At 42.1% G+C, this 20,941-nt stretch overlaps 1 protein-coding gene across 2 annotated transcripts in view; it reads right to left on the bottom strand.

Annotated features, from left to right (window-relative positions):
* The window catches only part of TBCA (tubulin folding cofactor A), a 65,381-nt gene extending 45,352 nt beyond the window's left edge, over window positions 1-20,029 (bottom strand). The window contains exon 1 of one of the 2 annotated variants that reach the window (XM_077817007.1): window positions 19,832-20,029. In XM_077817007.1, the coding sequence (XP_077673133.1) occupies window positions 19,832-19,884 (53 nt within the window). In that variant the 5' untranslated portion in view covers window positions 19,885-20,029. Of the gene's footprint in view, window positions 1-19,522; window positions 19,718-19,831 lie in introns of those variants that run through there. The other variant, XM_077817006.1, reaches the window with a different exon arrangement.
* Between the last annotated feature and the right edge of the window lie 912 nt (window positions 20,030-20,941).

Raw genomic sequence — 20,941 nt, 5'->3', positions numbered from 1 at the left:
AGAGCAGTGGTTCTCAACCCATGGGTCACATGCAGCCCAATTAGCACACAGCTGCCACACGGCCCCCACACACACAGCAAGGTCCGGGGTCGGAGTCAGGGTTGGCAGTGGGGTCAAGTCGGCCCTGCACAACAGGGTCTGGCTTCAGGGTGGGGGCTGCCACCGCCTGGCCCCAACACAACAGGGTCTGGGGTCGGGGCTCCAGCACGGCCCTGCACAGTGGGGGTCGGAGTTGGTGGCAGGGTTCGGGTTGGGGCTACCACCCAGCCCCACAAAACAGGGGTCTGTCAGGATTGGCACAGGGGTCAGGTCAAGACTCTACTCCTGGCCCCACTCTGTGGAGGGGGTCTCTGGGCTGGGGGCACCAGGCATAGTGGTGGTATGAGGAGTTCCTGTGGTTTTCAACCTGCAGCCCACAATGATTAATAGGTTGAGAACCACTGCTTTAGAAAAGGATACTTGCCAGACAAAAGAGCTAAATTATCTCTCCAAGCAGTACAGTCAAACTTAAGAATGCAGAATATTCATGACAAGTTCAAGAAGTAGAAACATCTGAAGGGGAATCCAAACTGGCAAGAGAAGTTACAACAAAAAGAATAAAGAAAGGATACAGTGCTAATGTTTTGGTAATAGTTTGGACACACCTGATTTTCAAAAAGGCAAAGAAAACAGGAGGGAAACAAAATGATTATCCATGAATGTGGATCTGCAGAAGTCATTAGCTGCTTCAAGAGAGGTCACAAAGTCTGTTTTAGGCTTTGAAGAAAGTCTGAAAGATCAAGAAGCTGTCTTAAACTTCTTTTAATTTAACGTTACTTAGCCACTTTCCACACAAGCAGTAGATGGGGATGAACCAATTTCAAGCAATTCCAGCATTAACAAAGAGACCATTCTGAAATCCTCCCAAACCACTTAAGTAATGAGGAATAGTAAGTTGCTATTCATCACACAGGATCCAAATATAGCGAACAAGTCCCAAAACTCACTCACCTCCTCAGGCATATATGAAATGCTTGTCTAACATTAAGGCTGCCTACATTTTCTTTTTGCTATTCTTAACAGAAGCTGTAAAATACTATTTCAGAAAGACTGTTGAGGATACTCTCCTGATCAAGCCAAAATCTCACCAGCCCAATGAGCAAAATACTGTGGAAGTACCTCCTTAAAAAGTCCAGAAGAAGTCTTTCACTGAAGATTCTTTTCTGATCTTATGCTATTCTGGTAGAGTGTCTGTAAGCTATGAAAAGAGAACAGAATTCAGTGGCAGTGGGCAGCAGATTTAATAGGGGCCAATAATCTGATTGTTGGTTTTGAAAGTGGAGTAAAAAGGAAGGGAGTAGCTTAATAGCTGGAGGATCCTTCCTTTGAATAACTACATGATCTTGTGAAATAGTGCACAATGAGTCCAAGAACAAGAGTCTTATGTACAAATGTGTTTTGACCACCGCCAATCTGACATTCCTGAACCATCTTCAGGTTGCTGGAGTGACTTGGGGGGGGAGGGGAGGAAAGAGAAGAGAACAAAACCCCCACAACCCTTTTCTATGCTGTTTTTGGCCAATAGGCCTACAACAGAACCTAAGCAGTGAAGCTTCTAAGGGGGAAAAAATATCAAGAAGTTTTTATTCTTTATATTCAATTCATGGGTTTTGAAGTCTCAATGTCCAAATGCTATCTGGCCTGCAGTTTTTAATTTGGTTCACGCATACTGTGGTACAGAAAGGGCTGCAAGTTTAGCGTTCCCTTTTAAGGGCAAGTCTGCTGTTAATGCCACCATTATTTTGGTGAGACATCTGAAATTACAATATTCTTTAAAGATGGCAAATCAAAGTAAGCTTTAGTGCGATGATTGGCTAAAGGTAAATCGTGCCGATCAGTGAACAAGTATAATTAGATAGTTATTTCCACACTGAAAATTATTACTGGTAAGATCTCAAAGGACCATTGCAAAATGGTTATTTGGGAAAAATGTCAGAAGAACTCCATTTCTTCCTCCAAGGGATCTAATCCTAGAGGAGAAATTTTCCAAATTAATTCTAGGAAGAAGTTTGAGTCCTCAAACATTTGCTGAGAGAAGTCTGCCTTTCAAAATCCTCTGTTCCTATTGAAGGTTGAGCCAAGTTCAGCAACTACAAAAAACTGAATGGCTTTCGCACAGGAAGAAATTCCTCTGGATCTGAGCAGAATGATCTAGGAAAGTCCTGCTTCATTAGAGATAACAGCAAGCCTGTTCCACTGTATAGTTTCAACTGAGACTAGCAAAACTTGTATAGGAAACCAATGGTGTCTGTTACACTTATTTGTATTTCTGTAGTGCCTAAGTGCTCTAGTTGTGGACCAGAACCCCACTGCGTTAGGTGCTGTAAAAAACACAGAACAAAGATGGCTCCTGCACCAATGAGCTTACAATCTAAGTAATTTCAATAGTATTTATTGGGAGCTATGGGTGCTCAGCATCTTTGAAAAGCAGGTCATGCTTATTTAGGTGCCTAACTTCAGGCAAAATTTGAAAATTTTGGCTTTCCTTCTTTAGTATTTGCTTAATAAGCCAAATCTTCTGGCTCCTTAATGTGTTATTCTTTTCTCAATTCCACTCAAGTGTAACAACTTTTCCAGGTACTGAGGTTATCAAAACTAAACAGAATTCTAGAAACAATTTCACTGATGTACAGAAAAAGGCTGTCCCCTCTCTGGGTCATGACACAATGCTTGTTCCTTCCTAACTGGAGTACTTTGCATTTGTTCTTATTGAATTTCATCCTATTTACTTCAGACCACTTCTCCAGTTTGTCCAGATGATTTTGAATTTTAATCCTATCCTCCAAAGCACTTGCAACCCTTCCCAGCTTGGTATCATCCGCAAACTTTGTAAGTGTACTCTCTATGCCATTATCTAAATCATTGCTGAAGAAATTAAACAGAACTGGACCCAGAACCGAACCCTGTGGGACCTCACTCGTTATGCCCTTCCAGCATGACTGTGAACCACTGATAACTGGTTGGAAAATCGTTCCCAGAGAGTAGTTATGCACCCACCTTTTAGTTGGGTTGTATCCATCTAGGTTGTATTTCCTTAGTTTGTTTATGAGAAGGTCATGTGAGACAATATCAAAAGCTTTACTAAAGTCAAGATATACCCCATCTACTGCTTCCCCCCCATCCACAAGGCTTGTCACCCTGTCAAAGAAAGCTATCAGGTTGGTTTGATAGGATTTCTTCTTGACAAATCCACGCTGACTGTTATCACCCTATTATCTTCTAGGTGTTTGCAAACTGATTGCTTAATTATTTGCTCAATTATCTTTCCAGGTACAGAAGTTAACCTGACTGGTCTGTAATTCCTCAAGTTGTCCTTATTTTCCCTTTCTATAGATGGGCACTATATTTGCCTCTTTTCCAGTCTTCTGGAATGTCTCTCGTCTTCCATGACTTTTCAAACATAATTGCTAATGGCTCAGATATCTCCTCAGTCAGCTCCTTGAGTATTCTAGGATGCATTTCATCCGACCCTGGTGATTTTAAGATATCTAACTTGTCTAAGTAATTCTTTCCCTATTTTAGACTCTGATTCTACCTCATTTTCACTGACATTCACTATGTTGGACGTTCAATCGCCACCAACCTTCTCGGTGAAAACCGAAACAAAGAAGTCATTAAGCACCTCTGCCATTTCCACATTTTCTGTTATTGTCTTTCCCCTTATTACCTGGCCTACTCTGTCCTTTGTCTTCCTCTTACTTCTAATGTATTTGTAGAATGTTTTCTTGTTTCCTTTTATGTCCCTAGCTAGTTTGATCTCGTTTTGCTCCTTGGCTTTTCTAATTTTGTCCCTACATATTTGTGTTATTTGTTTATATTATCCTTTGTAATTTAACCGAGTTTCCACTTTTCGCAGGACTCTGAGTTTTAGATCACTGAAGGTCTCCTGGTTAAGCCAGGGTGGTCTCTTGCCACACTTCCTATCTTTGCTACGCAGTGGGATAGTTTGTTCTTGTGCCCTTAATAATGTCTCTCTGAAAAACTGCCAACTGTCTTCATTTGTTTTTCCGCAGACTTGCTTCCCACGGAATTTTACCTACCAACTCCCTGAGTTTGCTAAAGTCTGCCTTCTTGAAATCCATTGTCTTTATTGTGCTGTTCTCCCTCCTCCCATCCCTTAGAATCATGAACTCTACCATTTCATGATCACTTTCACTCAAGTTGCCTTCCACTTTCAAATTCTCAACCAGTTCCTATTTGTCAAAATCAAATCTAAAACAGCCTCCTCCCCAGTAGCTTTCTCCACCGTCTGAAATAAAAAATTGTCTCCAATACATTCCAAGAACTTGTTGGATAATCTGTGCCCTGCTGTGTTATTTTCCCAACAGATGTCTGAGTAATTGAAGTCCCCCGTCACCACCAAGTCCTGTGCTTTGGATGATTTTGTTAGTTATCTAAAAAAAAGCCTTATCTACCTCTTCTTCCTGGTTTGGTGGTCTATAGTAGACCCCTACCATGACATCACCCTTGTTTTTTTTACCTCTTTTCTCCTTACTCAGAGACTTTCAACAAGTCTTGTCTCTTATTTCTATCTCAACCTCAGTCCAAGTGTATACATTTTTAATATGTAAGGCAACACCTCCTCCCTTTTTTCCCTGCCTATCCTTCCTGAGCAAGCTGTATCCTTCTATACCAATATTCCAGTCATGCATATTATCCCATCAAGTCTCTGTGATACCAACTATGTCATAGTTGTGTTTATTTACAAGCATTCTGAGTTCTTCCTGCTTATTCCCCATACTTCTCCTGTTAGTATACAGACATCTAAGATACTGATCTGATTCCCCCACCCAGTTCTGTCTTGTCTCTCCTCTATCCCTGCTATAACAGCCCATGCTCCCCCCAGGTTCCGACCCTTCTCCCAGTCTCCATGTTTCTGGCTTACCTTTTGACTTTGAGAGCTGGAAAATGTAAGAATAACTTCCCTAACTTGAATTATTGATTTAAAAAACAACGGCAAAACATATCTCTGCTCAGTGAAATGCACCTGAGTCCACTACTGGACATATATTAACTTCTTCTCAGAGTGTGCGTAGATGCTGATGAAATTAAGAACAGAAAGGAGATCAATGAACTCATGTCGGAATTATGGAGATAGAGTTGTGTTTTCTGCACATATGCTGAATATGCCAGAGTTCACTGTTTAGGTAGTATTTTAAAACACAAACACCATAATGTAGAAAGCATAATACTGTCTTCTCTAAAGCTGATCTCATTGGAACAGTGATTAGACACTCTAAGGACAGAAGCAACAAAGTGACTGGTAGATGTGATACAGGTTACATGGAGAACGAGAAACCCATGACCTGTCACCAAACCAAACTTCATACGCTTTGAGAACATCTTAAGGCCATCAGAGATTGAACATAGACCATGCACATTATTACGGTGTCTGAAGAGGCCAGATTTTCAACAAAAGTCTTTCAAAGAACAAGAGAGACTGATTGTAAGAATTTTATTACAAGATCATTTTTAGTGTTATTAGTTCTTTGATATATTATACAATATATGGATTTAATACTAAAATTGGTGGAAATTCCATTTTTAATTCCATTTAGGTATTATTAATTTCAGTCACAAAAATGGGTTGCAGTAAGACTAACAAAAGTTTAAAGAAACATCTCACCTCCACCCTAAGAGGAACATTAAAGAACATATGGGCTATCACTACATTTCTTTATAAATATAAAAAAATATAAATCAGTGACAGTCTAACCTCAACTAATTTACAGTTGAACACTTACATCCTGTATATCTAAGTCACTTGCAAACATTGTGCAGATAGTGTGCTTAAAATTATCTATGATCATTTTCAAATCTTTATTCTGCTCCCTTATAGGTGATACTCCTGGGGGAATTCTGCACCACTGCATATGCGCAGAATTTATGTCCCCTGCAGACTTTCACAGATTCATAGATTCATAGATATTTAGGTCAGAAGGGACCATTATGATCATCTAGTCTGACCTCCTGCACAACGCAGGCCACAGAATTTCACCCACCACTCCTACAAAAAAAAAAAAACCTCACACCTATATCTGTGCTATTGAAGTCCTCAAATCGTAGTTTAAAGACTTCAAGGAGCAGAGAATCCTCCAGCAAGTGACCCGTGCCCCATGCTACAGAGGAAGGCGAAAAACCTCCAGGGCCTTCCAATCTGCCCTGGAGGAAAATTCCTTCCCGACCCCAAATATGGCGATCAGCTAAACCCTGAGCATATGGGCAAGATTCATCAGCCAGATACTACAGAAAATTCTTTCCTGGGTAACTCAGATCCCACCCCATCTAATATCCCATCACAGGCCATTGGGCTTATTTACCATGAATATTTAATTACCAAAACCATGTTATCCCATCATACCATCTCCTCCATAAACTTATCGAGTTTAATCTTAAAGCCAGATAGATCTTTTGCCCCCACTGCTTCCCTTGGAAGGCTATTCCAAAACTTCCAAGACTTCTTTGCTTCCCTGCAGAAAAATCACTTTCTGATGGGGAAGCAAATGGAAGCTACAACAGCAGTTACGCGACCCTCCTCAGCACCCATGTTTTGGGTGCTCAGGGCAGCTGGAAGAAAGGTAAATCACTGTGAGGCAAAGAGATAAATCACTGGGGCAGACCCGGCTGGTGGCTCCTATCTTGGGCCGGGCTCAGCTGCTAGTCTCGGCTGGACTGGGGAGGACAGGACTTCATCTTCCCCTGCACAGCATCTGGGGCTAGGTCAGACCCACCCCACAGATTTCTCCCCCAACTGCAGGAAGCTATGCACACTCTCCTTCCTGCACCCATTGCTCCTCAGCGACAAGTGGAGGGATCCATGTAGAGGGAGCTGCTCCCCCATCCACCCAACCCCTGTGCATCCAGACGCCCTCATACTCAGACCCTCCCGCTGAGCCTCACCTCCCCCCATTTGGAACCCTCCCAAAGAGCCCCACTCCCCCTGCACCACCCCGACAAGCCAGCCGCACCTAGATCCTCACCTCATCAAGCCCCATCCAGCTGCACCTGAATCCCCACCCAACTGAGCCCCACTCCCACAACATCTGGACTTCCCTCTGAGCCCCCAAACCCAACCCCCCGCTTCCCACTGAGCCCCAACCACCATCACCTAGACCCCCCTGCAGAGTCCCATTACCGTTGCACCCAGAATCCCTCTACAAGTCCTTGTGCATCCAGATCCCCCCACACCAAGATCCCCCACTGAGCCACCTGTACCTAGACTGCCCCACACAGAACCCTCTAAACCCACACCTGGATCTCCCCCACATTTGGATCCTGCCTGCCCACACCTGGTGCACCTGGCATGGAGGGGCAGGGCTCTGGGATATTTCTGGGGCAGGCCTGGTCCTTGCGCTGTGTCTAGGTTGGATGCAGCCTCACCGCTGAGTCCATGTCTCAGGGAGAGGGAGGGAAGCTACACAGTGTACTCCCCAATGCCATGCTAGAGCCTCCACATCTGTCGAATAAAATCTGCTGAATTTTGCAGAATTTTAAAATATTGTGCAAAAATTTAATTTTTTGGTTCAGAATGCCCTCAGGAGTAAGGCGAGAAAGAGTCCCTTGGTTCTGTCTACACTTCAGTGTAGTCTTTTAAAAATATCATTTCTGAAAAACAAAGTAATAGTGTTCTGGGTATGGGCAAGTTGTATGCAAGTCATTTTTAATTGCAGAGCAATTAAAAATAAAAAACATGTGGACCCTTGTTTTGCAGGGCAGTTTTAGAACATTAATGTGTGTCAGTTGCCACATTGTGAGAAAACAAGATAATTTTATTGGGCATTAAAACTGAGACTACACTGGCAAGTAAAGATCTCCATTTATTCAAGGACAACAGCTGTGCAAGCTTCCCCAATTCACAAGTACCTTAATTCTGACCTAGAGAGACCACCTTTAAGAGTATGTCTACACTGCAATTAGATACCCACAGCTGACCCATGCCAGCTGATTTGGGTTCGTGGGACTTTGGCTAATAGTCTGTTTAATTGCAGTGTAGCCCTTGCAGGGTCCCAGAGCCCAGGCTCCAGCCTGAGCCCGAAAGTCTACACTACAATTAAACAGCCCCTTAGCCTGAGCCCCATGAGTTGGAGACAAGTGGCGTAGGCCAGCTGCAGGTATTTAACTGCAGTGTAGCTACCTCAACTCTGCAGTGAGGACACTCAGGTGACTGGCACCCAGGTCTCAGCACGGTCTCTCATTCTACATTCCAGCAGGTCTTACAGTCTAGTAAAGTATCTGGAAAAAATGTCAGCTGCCATTGAGAGTCACCAAGTAAACAACTAAGATACAACTAATCACTGGAGTTTATCTTTATTATTTGCCTTTTTTAAAAAAACTTAATTGAGAATTCTGTTCTTCTTTCTGTGTTAGTTGATGAACACTAAGTATGAAAATATTCCAGCAACATGTAGCATGTTACTAAAGCTAGTTTATTCTCATATCACTCAAGTTTCCATCTTGAAAAATGTGAAGTTTTACTAGTTTCTCCCAAATTATTTCAAAGACAAGAATTTCTTTTTCCAAATAAAACCCTTTAAAAAGAATCTGACCCCTGCAGTATTACAGTACTTGAACTATCTTACATCTAGTTTTCCACTTACATTCATTATGCACATGCCTCTTTCCCATGTTCTTCAGTGAACTGCTTTGTATTTATATAGAATTCATGTTTTCCTATATAGTCATTCCATAAAAGAGTCAAGATGTAACGTTAAGCTAATTTACAGCAAGTACATATAGCTATTTTCTTCAACTGTATCTTCATTTATCCCCTTTGTTCTTCAACTACTGTTCCAATAATTTAGATTCCTTTTGACATCTATATTTAAAAAATAACCCAAACATTCCCCTCCAAAATATATAGCTCCTTGTTTGTACATATGAAAGAAGTTACACTCCAAAGTCCCTAATTACCAAATAAGACTTCCAATGCCCATCCCCTCCTTTTTATATTTTCCATTATGAAACAGTACAATTAGGTAAAAAAGTAGCAATACACCAAATTAAAAATTAGTCTTTCATATTGTGAAAGGTTTCTTTTTTTATATTATATATATATATATATATATATATATACACACACACACACACACACACACATTTGAAGTTCACCAACATTCAGTCAGCCCATTATGAGATACACGTTTACACAGCTCACATTTGAAAGAGACCTAGAACAGGGGTTGCCAACCTGTGGCTTCCGAACCGCATCTGGCTCTTCAGAGGTTAATATGCAGCTCCTTACCTAGACATTGATTTGGGACTGGAGCTATAGATGTTAACTTTCTGATTGCTGGGAGGTGCTCACTGCTCACCCCCCCTGCTCTGCCCCAAGCCCTGCATCCACTCCACCCCTTCCCCTGAGCCTGCCTTGCTCCTCCCCTCTTCCCACCATAGCCTCCTGCATCTGTGAAACAGTTGATTGCAGTGGGGAGGACAGAGTAGGTGCTGATTGGTGGGGGCTGCTGGCAGGTGGGAGATGCCGGGGAGCAGATGGGGGCTGCTGCTGTATTACTGTGGCTCTTTGGCAATGTACATTGGTAAATTCTGGCTCCTTCTCAGGCTCAGGTTGGCCACCCCGACCTAGAACAAAACAGACTACAAATAATTTAATAAAAAAAGATAACAGAATTCTTAGAAATTACTGATCTCAAATCCCACAACAGAGACACACAAATCAATTTAGTTGGCTGGTGAAAAGAGCAAATATTTTAATATATCCACTCACATTACCATCTTGTAACATAGATATTACTAAAATTAACAATCAGATCTGAAAAAACAGACTTGTTTGAAGTGAAATTCCAGAAAATTAATCTGAACTTGATACACGCCAGTGCACATTCCTATTTTATTTTTGATTTCCCAGAGGTTCATTATAAATAAAGGATATAAAACAGTAAAAAATGTAGTCTTCACAAGATATAGCGTAATTATAATCCTAAAATATTTATACAAGCTAACCTAAATACCAGCATAAAAGATGTTGTGGTATACAGAAGAATCTTTCTGCTCAGAAGAAAGTCAAATTCCCTGGAGTAAAGAAAACAATGGTTTAGGAACCTAGAGCAATTAACTGATTTGTAGGCCTGACAGATAATCAATTTGTAACTTGAATGAAGTACAGAAAAATTCAGATCCAGAATGACTCTTGTACTCAAAAACTGTCAGCATGATCATTCAAGTATTTTGAATTTTCTAATTTAAGAATTAAAGTATATTAAATATTCTAATCTAGCAGTGCATAAAAATAAAAAATCACTTAGTATTGAAATCATATCAATATCCAAGTAGAAATTTCACATCAATTCATTAGAGAGCCACCAGTTACATCCTGCTTAGATGGAGACTAAAAAATGTATAAAAAGATATTCAGGAGACAGTAACTCCTTATCATCACTGGTTTTCCCAAGTTCATTTTCAGACAGACATTGGCTCAGTATAAAGTCCACAAATTTTTCCTTTTAAAGAAAAACCTTGGCTTGTGTAGAGCTCAGGATAGAACCAATAAAGGATTTTTCTGGACAGGTATCACAGTAGATTTTTTCCAGTTTATCTGCACTCCCACACACTGAAAAAAGCACATCTTCAGGATTTCCCCTAAGGCTTGCCATGTGTGCTTAAATCAGTCAGTTGTCTGACTATGGGCACATGAAGATTCCTTGACACCCACACTGTGCAGTGCCCTTAGCAAAAGATCCACCTCTCTTCATGCCAGGGATTTCTGAAGCCACATAAACATAAGAACAGCCACACTGGATCAGACCAATGGTCCATCTAGCCCAGTATCCTGTTTTCCCGACAGTGGCCAATGCCACGGTGCTTCAGAGGGAATGAACAGAACAAGTAATAATCAAGTGATCCATCCCCTGTCACCCATTCCCAACTTCTGGGAACGTCTACAACAAGTAGCATCTTTTGAGAGGAATCCCCAAAAAGGAATGGGGAAGGGAGGTTGGCTGGCCTCATGGAGTGGAACTGGATCAGGCAGCCAAATTGAGCAGCCTCTTAGCATTCAATGATAATTCTACCCCATGATGCAAGGAAATGGACTAAAAGAAAGAAAGCAAAATGCAGACAAGATCTAGTTTATCTTTTGCCTAGAAGATGAGTAAAGCAATGGATATTGGAATTGGTCTGCATCTGAAATGTTTCTCTTTATCCTGCGTCTTCTGATGTTGGAGATGGAGGGTATTCTGGAAAGAAGGATTCATAGATTCATAGATATTTAGGTCAGAAGGGACCATTATGATCATCTAGTCTGACCTCCTGCACAACGCAGGCCACAGAATTTCACCCACCACTCCTACAAAAAAAAAACCTCACATCTATATCTGTGCTATTGAAGTCCTCAAATCGTAGTTTAAAGACTTCAAGGAGCAGAGAATCCTCCAGCAAGTGACCCGTGCCCCATGCTACAGAGGAAGGCGAAAAATCTCCAGGGCCTTCCAATCTGCCCTGGAGGAAAATTCCTTCCCGACCCCAAATATGGCGATCAGCTAAACCCTGAGCATATGGGCAAGATTCATCAGCCAGATACTACAGAAAATTCTTTCCTGGGTAACTCAGATCTTACCCCATCTAATAACCCATCACAGGCCATTGGGCCTATTTACCATGAATATTTAATTACCAAAACCATGTTATCCCATCATACCATCTCCTCCATAAACTTATTGAGTTTAATCTTAAAGCCAGATAGATCTTTTGCCCCCACTGCTTCCCTTGGAAGGCTATTCCAAAACTTCACTCCTCTGATGGTTAGAAACCTTCGTCTAATTTCAAGTCTAAACTTCCCAATGACCAGTTTATATCCATTTGTTCTTGTGTCCACATTGGTACTGAGCTTAAATAATTCCTCTCCCTCTCCGGTATTTATCCCTCTGATATACTTATAGAGAGCAATCATATCTCCCCTCAACCTTCTTTTAGTTAGGCTAAACAAGCCAAGCTCCCTGAGTCTCCTTTTATAAGACAAGTTTTCCATTCCTCGGATCATCCTAGTAGCCCTTCTCTGTACCTGTTCCAGTTTGAATTCATCCTTCTTAAACATGGGAGACCAGAACTGCACACAGTATTCCAGGTGAGGTCTCACCAGTGCCTTGTATAACGGTACTAAAACCTCCTTATCCCTACTGGAAATACCTCTTCTGATGCATCCCAAGACCACATTAGCTTTTTTCACAGCCATATCACATTGGCGGCTCATAGTCATCCTATAATCAACCAATACTCCAAGGTCCTTTTCCTCCTCCGTTATTTCTAATTGATGCGTCCCTAGCTTATAACTAAAATTCTAGTTGGAAGCTGAAAGGATGGAAGCTGCCAAATGAAGAATGTTGTCTCCAGAAATAGAACAATGATGGAAACACTCCTCTGGCCGTGCTGAGTGATCCCATCCAGCTTGCAGCAGATTTTTTTCAAGGATTTCCTCAGTTTTGATGCTGAACAGATGGACCATTGAAAGGATATGCAATTCTTTAAAAAGACATTGAAACCAAGGTACAAGTTACCATCTCAAAAAACAAATGTTTTGATTGCCAGCACATTTTGAATACACATGAAACAGAATGTGGTTGCTTGAAAACTAAGTCACATAGCCTGGATTGTCCCCTACCAATGTAAGAATAGAATTTAGCATGTGCGGGGGGAGGGAGGGAGATCACACAGATGATAAAATTACTGAAGCTGTTTACATTGGATCAACAGGACTTTCACCGAGTACACTAGGTATACAATGAACAGTGGAAGTAACTTGGAGAAAACAGCAACCTTAATTCATCCCCCTTATTACACATGCAATATAACACAGTTTTTATAGTTACATACTATTTTTCCCCACAGAACTGCCTCATTCAGTGCACAGAACGGATGGTGCTTGCTTAGTAAGCAACTACACAATCCTTTGCATTCTGCCTCATTCACCACTTTCAGCAACAAATGAAGTGAGGGTCCCACAAACAACAGCCTCCTCCCACAACACAATCCTGATTCATCCCAGAGCATCCCATCCTGTGCGCTGAACAAAGCAGAGGGCTTGTGGAAAAGACTGTATGTGATCATATAATCAAAAACTATAATAATGCATTGGCACAAGGGGGGCAAATTTGCACAGTCAACCTTAATACTGGCATTTAATAACTTATGAACGCTTAACTCTGCAACCTTAATAATGTTCTTTTAACAGTTTTCTTGTACTTAATTTCCTAAACTTTTTAAAAAAGCAAACTGAAAAAAAAAAAAAAGACATCATATAGCATACTGACACCCAAAATGGATCAGCAGCAAGGCCGGAACCCTTGGATCCACTATAAAGATCTCTGCCACTTGAACTAACTGATAGCAGTAGTAGGTTGCCAGCCTCTGTGTGGACCAGCGCTAGACAGGAAACACACACTTTGCCAGTGAATTTCACAGATATTTGCTGACAGCACAAGAACAGTGAGATCCAGGTTTTAGAGGGCAGTCTTCTGCCTGCTCCCCCCCAAGCATGATCTTCTTCCCATCCCCTCCAACCTGTCCTTGTCCTAGTTCTGTCTCTTCCCCATCCCTGGCTCTTCATCCCAGTCCCAGTTTCCCCTGCCCCTTGTGGCTCCTCATCTGATATGTCTCTCTCCGCACCGTGGCCTCCGGTCACCATCCCTCCTATCCACTTCCCCCCCATCTCAATCTTCCTCGCTAGGCTCCTCATCCAATTCTGCTATCTCTTCCACCACCATCCCTGACTCTTTTTCCCAGCCTCACTGTACCCTCCCAACCCAGTTCCCATTCCCCCCACCCTTGCCCCACAGGCCTCCAATCCCAGTCTCTTCCCTAAATCCCAGGCTCCTTGTCCCAATTTACTCCCCCAACTCCCACAGGTCTGGCTCTTCTCCCCTCTGCATTCAAAGCAGGCAGCTTCCTCCTCCATGCTGCCAACAGTTTTCCAGTCCCTGTTCGAAAACATGGGAATGCTAGAGCTTTCCAAAGTAAAGGTCACCAGATTCCCACCCACCCCCGACCCCCCACGGGGGAAACAATATATTTTTCACCAGTTTCGTTCTTGGAAATGGTTAAACCATTTTGGCTGAAGCTCTCAATAAAACAAAATATTAAAATTTAGGCCAGAGGCAGATACCTGGCATGGAAAGTGTCATCCTGAATACTTAAAGATAGGCAAAGTTATAGGTTTCTAAAAACATGGTCTTCTAAACGGGAAGTGTTCGGCAATTTTAATATTAGACACCTACCAGCCCCACATACAGAATCAAATGTAGAGCAGGAAAAGACCTTAAAAGATCATTTAGTCCTCTCACCCCACCACTGAGGCAGGTTTAAGTATACTTAGATCATCCCTGACATATAGTTTCTTATACCGCACACACATCACTGTAGTGTCTTTCAATACTGTATTAAGCAATGTGAGTAACATTTGCCATGTGTTTGTTCTCCCATTCTCTGGAGAAGTGTGTGCAGTGAAGTGTTTTGTTTTTGATTTTTTTTTTTTAATTTTTTTTTTTAAAGTTTACATCTCCCCCCCACCTGTATGTTTATGTTAGAACATTGTCAAAGAAATGCAACCTTTAAATAGTAGATTGTGTTTCAGAGCTAAATGAAGAGGAGTCCCTCTACTATGACAGCATTTCAAGTTTTACAATCTAAAGCATAGGCTAATAAAAAAAATAAAGACATTTACAAAGATTAGCTTTATCTTTTGGAATAACAATGCATGCTTTTGACAGTTAGTGTAGCCTTACAGATGTATATAAAAATATACACAGACTACACTGGGTAAGGAAAAACAGCAGGTCCTCTAAATATTCCTAAATTCAGCAAGGCGGGGGGGGAGTGGGGAAATCAGAGACCCCATAGAGGCCATCAGATCTGATGAAGTGCAAGGCTTAGATATACTTACATCATAAGCACTTCAGGGCAAGGACCACCTCTGTTCTCTTTATAAAGTGCCTAGCCCAATGGGGCTCGAGTTTCTTTCTAGGAGCTAGTGCACTAGCAATATTAACAGGTTTCAGAGTAACAGCCGTGTTAGTCTGTATTTGCAAAAAGAAAAGGAGTACTTGTGGCACCTTAGAGACTAACCAATTCATCTGAGCATAAGCTTTCGTGAGCTACAGCTCACTTCATCGGATGCATCCGACGAAGCGAGCTGTAGCTCACGAAAGCTTATGTTCAAATAAATTGGTTAGTCTCTAAGGTGCCACAAGTACTCCTTTTCTTTTAGCAATATTAAGTGAGCTATGGGGAGCAGGTAGTCATGCATAGCTCTTCAATTTCAAATTACAGGGGAAACCAAGGACCCTGTGAAGCACTAAGGCACCCCAGTGGCCCCATATTTTAAAAGAGAGACATGAGAAAATTGCCTTTAGTTAGCTTGAAGTTAAAGATGACCTGCAAAAGGGGTACTTAAAAAAAAACTTCTTTATGATGTAGAAAGGAGGGCTGAAATGTGTTTGTTTTTAAAAGATTATCCCCCTGCCTCTTTTTTTTTTTTTTAACATTAGAAATTCAGTTATTACATAGCTTGATTTATGACTGGAAAAAATAGTGAAATGCTAACATCTCTGCAGTCCAGAGAGTACAATCCGAATAACATTTATGTAATCTAACTAGTATTTTGGAGAAAAACTTTTGTTAAAGATTCAACAAGCTACGGCTATTTAATTTTCTGAGACACATTTGCATGCCCCCCTCAAAAAACAAATCCTTCAACAAGGCCAGAACTGATATTCTTGAGTTCAAAGGTAAAAAAGAGAAAAAAACCACAATCCTTAAGAAAACCCTACACAGTTTTTAGGCCTTCTTTATACTGTACATCATAAACCAGGAAAAAAGTGAATAAATAAAAAGCACACCCCCTGTCCAATGTTCCCTCTAATTTCTGACAGGCCATGTGTGCAAAAAATTTCTTCTGTGCAAACTGTTGTGCTTCTGTGCAAATTTTTGTGCACGCAGTGTTTCGTCGTGTGTGCGGGGTTTAGGATCTGTGTGCGTGTGCACATGCGCATAGCTTAGAGGGAACAGTGCCCCTGTCCCTTCTGGCCGCTTTTGCTTTATACAAAAAACGTTTTGTTTTTTTAATGTGCCTTAGTGTTCCCTGAAACTTAAAAAACCCTATACACCGATAAAGTATAAAAATGAATCACAGAGAAAGCAGGCATATGTTCAAACTGACTCAGTTGGGGGAGGGGGAGAAGAGGAAGACTTGAGCCTCTAGTCTGTATACTAAGAGTAAAAGGCAAAAATATTGGTACCTCTAATTCACTCACTTATTGCCAGAGGATGACTGAAGGTTATATGGTGAGGGGGGAACTGAGAGACTGACACCGGTATTAGAAGTATAAATGATTTAAGCTTGATGGGTGTAAGGTTTTTGTTCTACAGTCTGGACATGGATATTGAGGCTGATTTAAGAGATACTCATTTTATACATGTGAATTTACTCAGACAGTTCATATAGTCTTATTTCCCTTCCCTTCATATTTTATTTCTTACTTTAAAATGCTTTTGTTTTAACTAACATACCTTGACCACATGAAGCCTTAACATAATGTTTAACTTTTTTTTGTTAGTCAGTAATAGACTTTATCACTACTATCAAGAGAGAGCAGAATCTGCATTCCCTGAAATGCTCCATATATTACATCAAAGTCTTCTAGGGGAAAATACAGAATCCTGAATGTGGGGATCCTGAACTAGTTTAAACTAGTTAAGTAAATATTTTTTTAAGTAAAGCATTTTTAAATGATTTTCTGTTTGTATTTTAAAAGAAAATATTATTATTGTAACTTCCAGGTTAATATAATTGTGTATTTAAAACAAATAAAGGAAGAATTAACAGGACTGAATCAAGAAGCTGGCCAAGACAGTGATGATGCCTCAGAAAAAAAAAAAACAGTTTAAATGTTAGTGCTACAGGCAAAAAGCACACAAACTTGGGAAGATTCCACAGTTTTGGAAAGGCGATTTCTAAAAGGGCTGCTTTACCAAAAAAATCAATACACTTTCCCCATAGGTTCATGATGTAAAATTCTATAATCAAGGCCTGTAGATTTGTAATTATGGTATGTCAGCTACATTTAAACAAGAGTGTTAAAAGATTGTTAAAGTTAAACTAACACAATTGCAATGTGAATTGTCTTAGTCTCATTCTAATCTACTGGTGTCACTTTCATTTAATCTGAAAGAAACTATGGGCAAATGTCAGTGCTATTTTCGCATGCCCTTAACATACTTTGTTCACAGTAGTTTTTAGAACCATTACCAATCTGAAATGGATATAAGATATTTAAGAAAGTTTTTTTAATCAACTAATTCACTCACTCTGCCACAGGTAGGTTGAGCATGGATTTACTGAGAATGAGGTGGCTTTAAAGTGATTAAGCAACCTTTTAGGTTAGCTAAACAGAAGCATTACTTGTTAGGAAGTAGCCACAAATCTAGTATGTCTAACCATTTATGATTACCAAATCCCAGTTTTTGTTTGACCTACAAGTAAGAGAAGGTGGCTGACAACAGCTTGACCTGTTATCAAATGCATCCTAAAACGTGAAGGATTCGAAATTTCTCCCCAATCCCACTGCAAATTTCTTCCATTAATGGATAACAAAATTAGATCAGGCTAGAAAGGAAAGTGGTTCCAGTGCCACACAAAATAGCATTATCCCATAAAACTAGAAACTCAAGTTGCTGCATGACCCGCAGTAGTGGGGATACCCATTATCAGAGGGCCTTTGCTACATAGCAAATAGCAGCAAATATATTGCTATACAGTAAATGACTCATCTCCGTTCCTAGTTTTGGGGAAGCAATGAACTACCTCAACCACTGAGGAGAATATAGAGCAGGCTAACTCAAAGGGTAGTTTAAAAAAAAAAAAAGACAAGAAAGTAAGTAGCCTGGGCACTGCAATGGGAACAGAAAAAGGCAGAGAATCTGCCCCAGAGTACCAGTTGTTGCCCTTATGTTTTTAAAAATATACTTAGCCATCAGGCTAAAAAGGTTGGACACCAATGCCATACACCACACTTTAAGACACTTAAAAACTCAATTTTTCACTTGTTAAGAGGTTTCTTTATCTCAGTGTTCTATTCCTAGAAGAAATTATGTCTGAGGCAGCAATACTATTAGCTTTCCCATACAAGTTGCAAGAAAAGACTGACAATTGGTATGTTAAAACAACATTTGTGGTCATCTAAATGTGTTATTGTAGCTTTCAGTGGTTTCATGGCCTACACAGGGTATTACCTTGAGTATGAAGTGTGGGGAAGGAGTAGTAATAGTTGTGGCCACCTGAATGTATCTGGGCCCTGCCTCTAGCAGGGCCATTATTTTTAATGGAGTGGTGTGACTGAATTGGCACAAGGTACACAATATATTCAAACACACAAGCTATTTTTGCAAAAAGAAAAGCAGTACTTGTGGCACCTTAGAGACTAACAAATTTATTACAGCATAAGCTTTGTTAGTCTCTAAGGTGCCACAAATACTCCTTTTCTTTTTGCAGATACAGACTAACACAGCTGCTACTCTGAAAGCTATTTTTGCTGACTGTACCAACTAGCCTTCTGAGCTTGTATCTATCAAAAATTCCTGAACTATTCAAACACCACTGGCCCTGCAGATAACATCAAACAGGTCTGTATTTGAAAGCCATTTATTCTGCATTGGAAGAGCAGCAATCAGGCAGTTGAAGGAGAAAATATCAGTTCAATCACACTAAAACTTTTAAAGCTGAACTTAATTAAATATTAAACAATTCCAAGCCAAACAGGAGACCTGGTCTCAATTCTTTGGTACCAGTGTTACATTTAACATTAGTTTTGGGTGTCCATACTGGAATCAGAACCATGTTAGTGACAAACATCTTTAAACACTTTTGTTGCTAATAAAATTCTGGCATGATTCCCCTGAATAGAAGGGACAAGATTGTGTGTGTCTGAGAAGTATGCTATAATCACATAGTAAGACTTATCTCTATGCTACCTAACAAAGTAGTTTTGTAGCAGGCCTCTAAACAACAAGAGCAACAAAAGACAAAAAACAAGAACACATGATTTACAACTCAAGGAAAATGAGGAATGCTGGTTTTTACTAAATTTTGATCCGGTTGTGCACAAGAAGGTAATGGCTTAGTGGCTATTAGCTACAATGATAAAACCCAATTGTTACAGAACTTCCTAGCTTAGTTCTACTCAGCCGCAGTGGGGGTTCTGGTAGGATAATGGCAGCCCATCAATAGAGTGAGAAACTGTTCAGTCTTGCATTACAGATGGACCAGAACTGTATTTGACCCATGTCTCCAAAACGCACCTTACAAATACGCTTTCGTAAAGTGAGAAGTAACTAGTTAGTCTACAGGGCTGGTCCCAAGACATCAGAGAGACACGGTGGGGGAGGTAATACCGGTTAGTGCCGGTGAGAGAGACGAGCTGTCCAGACACACCCAGCCCCTCTGCAGGTGGCCTGCAGCTGGCCCAACAGAAGACGTTACCTCATCCCTCTCGTGTCTCCACGCTGGTCTCTATGGCACTTCCCGACTGTGGCCGCCAGAGCCCTGAGCGAACCCGAAGGACGCGATCCCCCCGCGAGGCAGGATAACTCCCAGCCTACGGGAAGGCACCAGGAGACGCCCAGGGCCCTTCCCCACCCAACGCAGCCCATCGGCAGAGCCAGGCCTCGAGCCCCCGGGCCGCTGCCGCCCAGACCCTGCTTCTTTCGGGTTCCGCCCTTAAAGCGGCTACACAGCACCAGGCATAACGGCCGCCGAGCGGAGTCAGGGGGGCCGCACCCGAGCACTCACCGCCTCACCACGCCCATCTTAATTTTGATCTGCCTGAGGCGCGGGTCCGCCATGGTCCGGTGTCAGGGGCGCGAGCCGCGGGGGCCAGACACCAACGGATCAGCCGCCAGCGGGAGAGAAAAAGACGGTAGCAAAACTTGGCACTTCACTAGCACGCACCGAGTGACGCGACCAGCTGTGCGCGTGCGCAGCCCTGCCACGCGCGGGGCTCTGCTCTTTCTGCGCAGACGCTTCCTTCCGCTATCCGGTCTGGACTACACCACTAGCTCACGCGAGAACAGGGGGAACGGCCGCATTCCAATGGAACTGCCCTGCCGTGCGGCACGCACCTTTCACTGCAGCTCTAACCCGCTTGTCTGCCCTTGGCCCCTCCTGCTCCTCCCCGGAGCTGCTCTGGCTGAGCCCGCCTTGTGGGTGGCGGGTCCCAGAGGTGCTCGTGCTGCGTTTTGGGAGCATGCGGCGGGGCGGGGAACAGAACAAAGCGTTGCCGTGCCTGGGTGTTTGTCCCCCGCGGCCCCTTTGCCAGCCGGCGCAAGGCAATGCCGCCCTTCCCGGCGGGAACTCGCTTGTCCTGGCTGAGAATCGCTCTGCCTGCGAACGCTCAGACTGATCGCAAGAAATCCGAACAGTGTTTGGGCTGCTGCTGCTCCTAGCCCGGTCGCACCAGACACTAGCTGCTGGACAGCAGCAAAGATCCAGCCACGTTCAAGTTTTTAGAACCTTGCTCCAGCCTTTCCCGGCACGGATAGGGGCGGGGTCCAAATCTCCTTCTCCTTAAAGTGCCGGGCGCTGTGAGCTTCACCAATTCTCCGAGAAAGAAACAAAAAGTTTCGCTGCGCTGCCTTATGGCTGGACAAGTCTACACCGCGTGTGGCTGTGTATATGCAGCGTAGCTCCCAGTCAGCGTTTTAGGTGCTGTCCAAACTACTTCAGCTTAATAAATCGGGGTGCCTGCTGAGAGGCGATTAAAGAGAAGTAAGGTTAATATAGATAAATTATTGTAATGAGCTATTCATGCTAATTATTCTTTTATCAACGAAGAACTTCAATTTTTCCCTCTTAACATTTGACATTTTTCCCGATTGGCAGCTTTTTTTTTCACCGCAGAAA

This window comes from Eretmochelys imbricata, chromosome 5, assembly GCF_965152235.1.
Source record: "Eretmochelys imbricata isolate rEreImb1 chromosome 5, rEreImb1.hap1, whole genome shotgun sequence".
Taxonomy (NCBI): Eukaryota; Metazoa; Chordata; order Testudines; family Cheloniidae; genus Eretmochelys; species Eretmochelys imbricata.
Note: the sequence above shows the minus strand (reverse complement) of the source record. Positions and strands in the feature narration are given on the sequence as shown.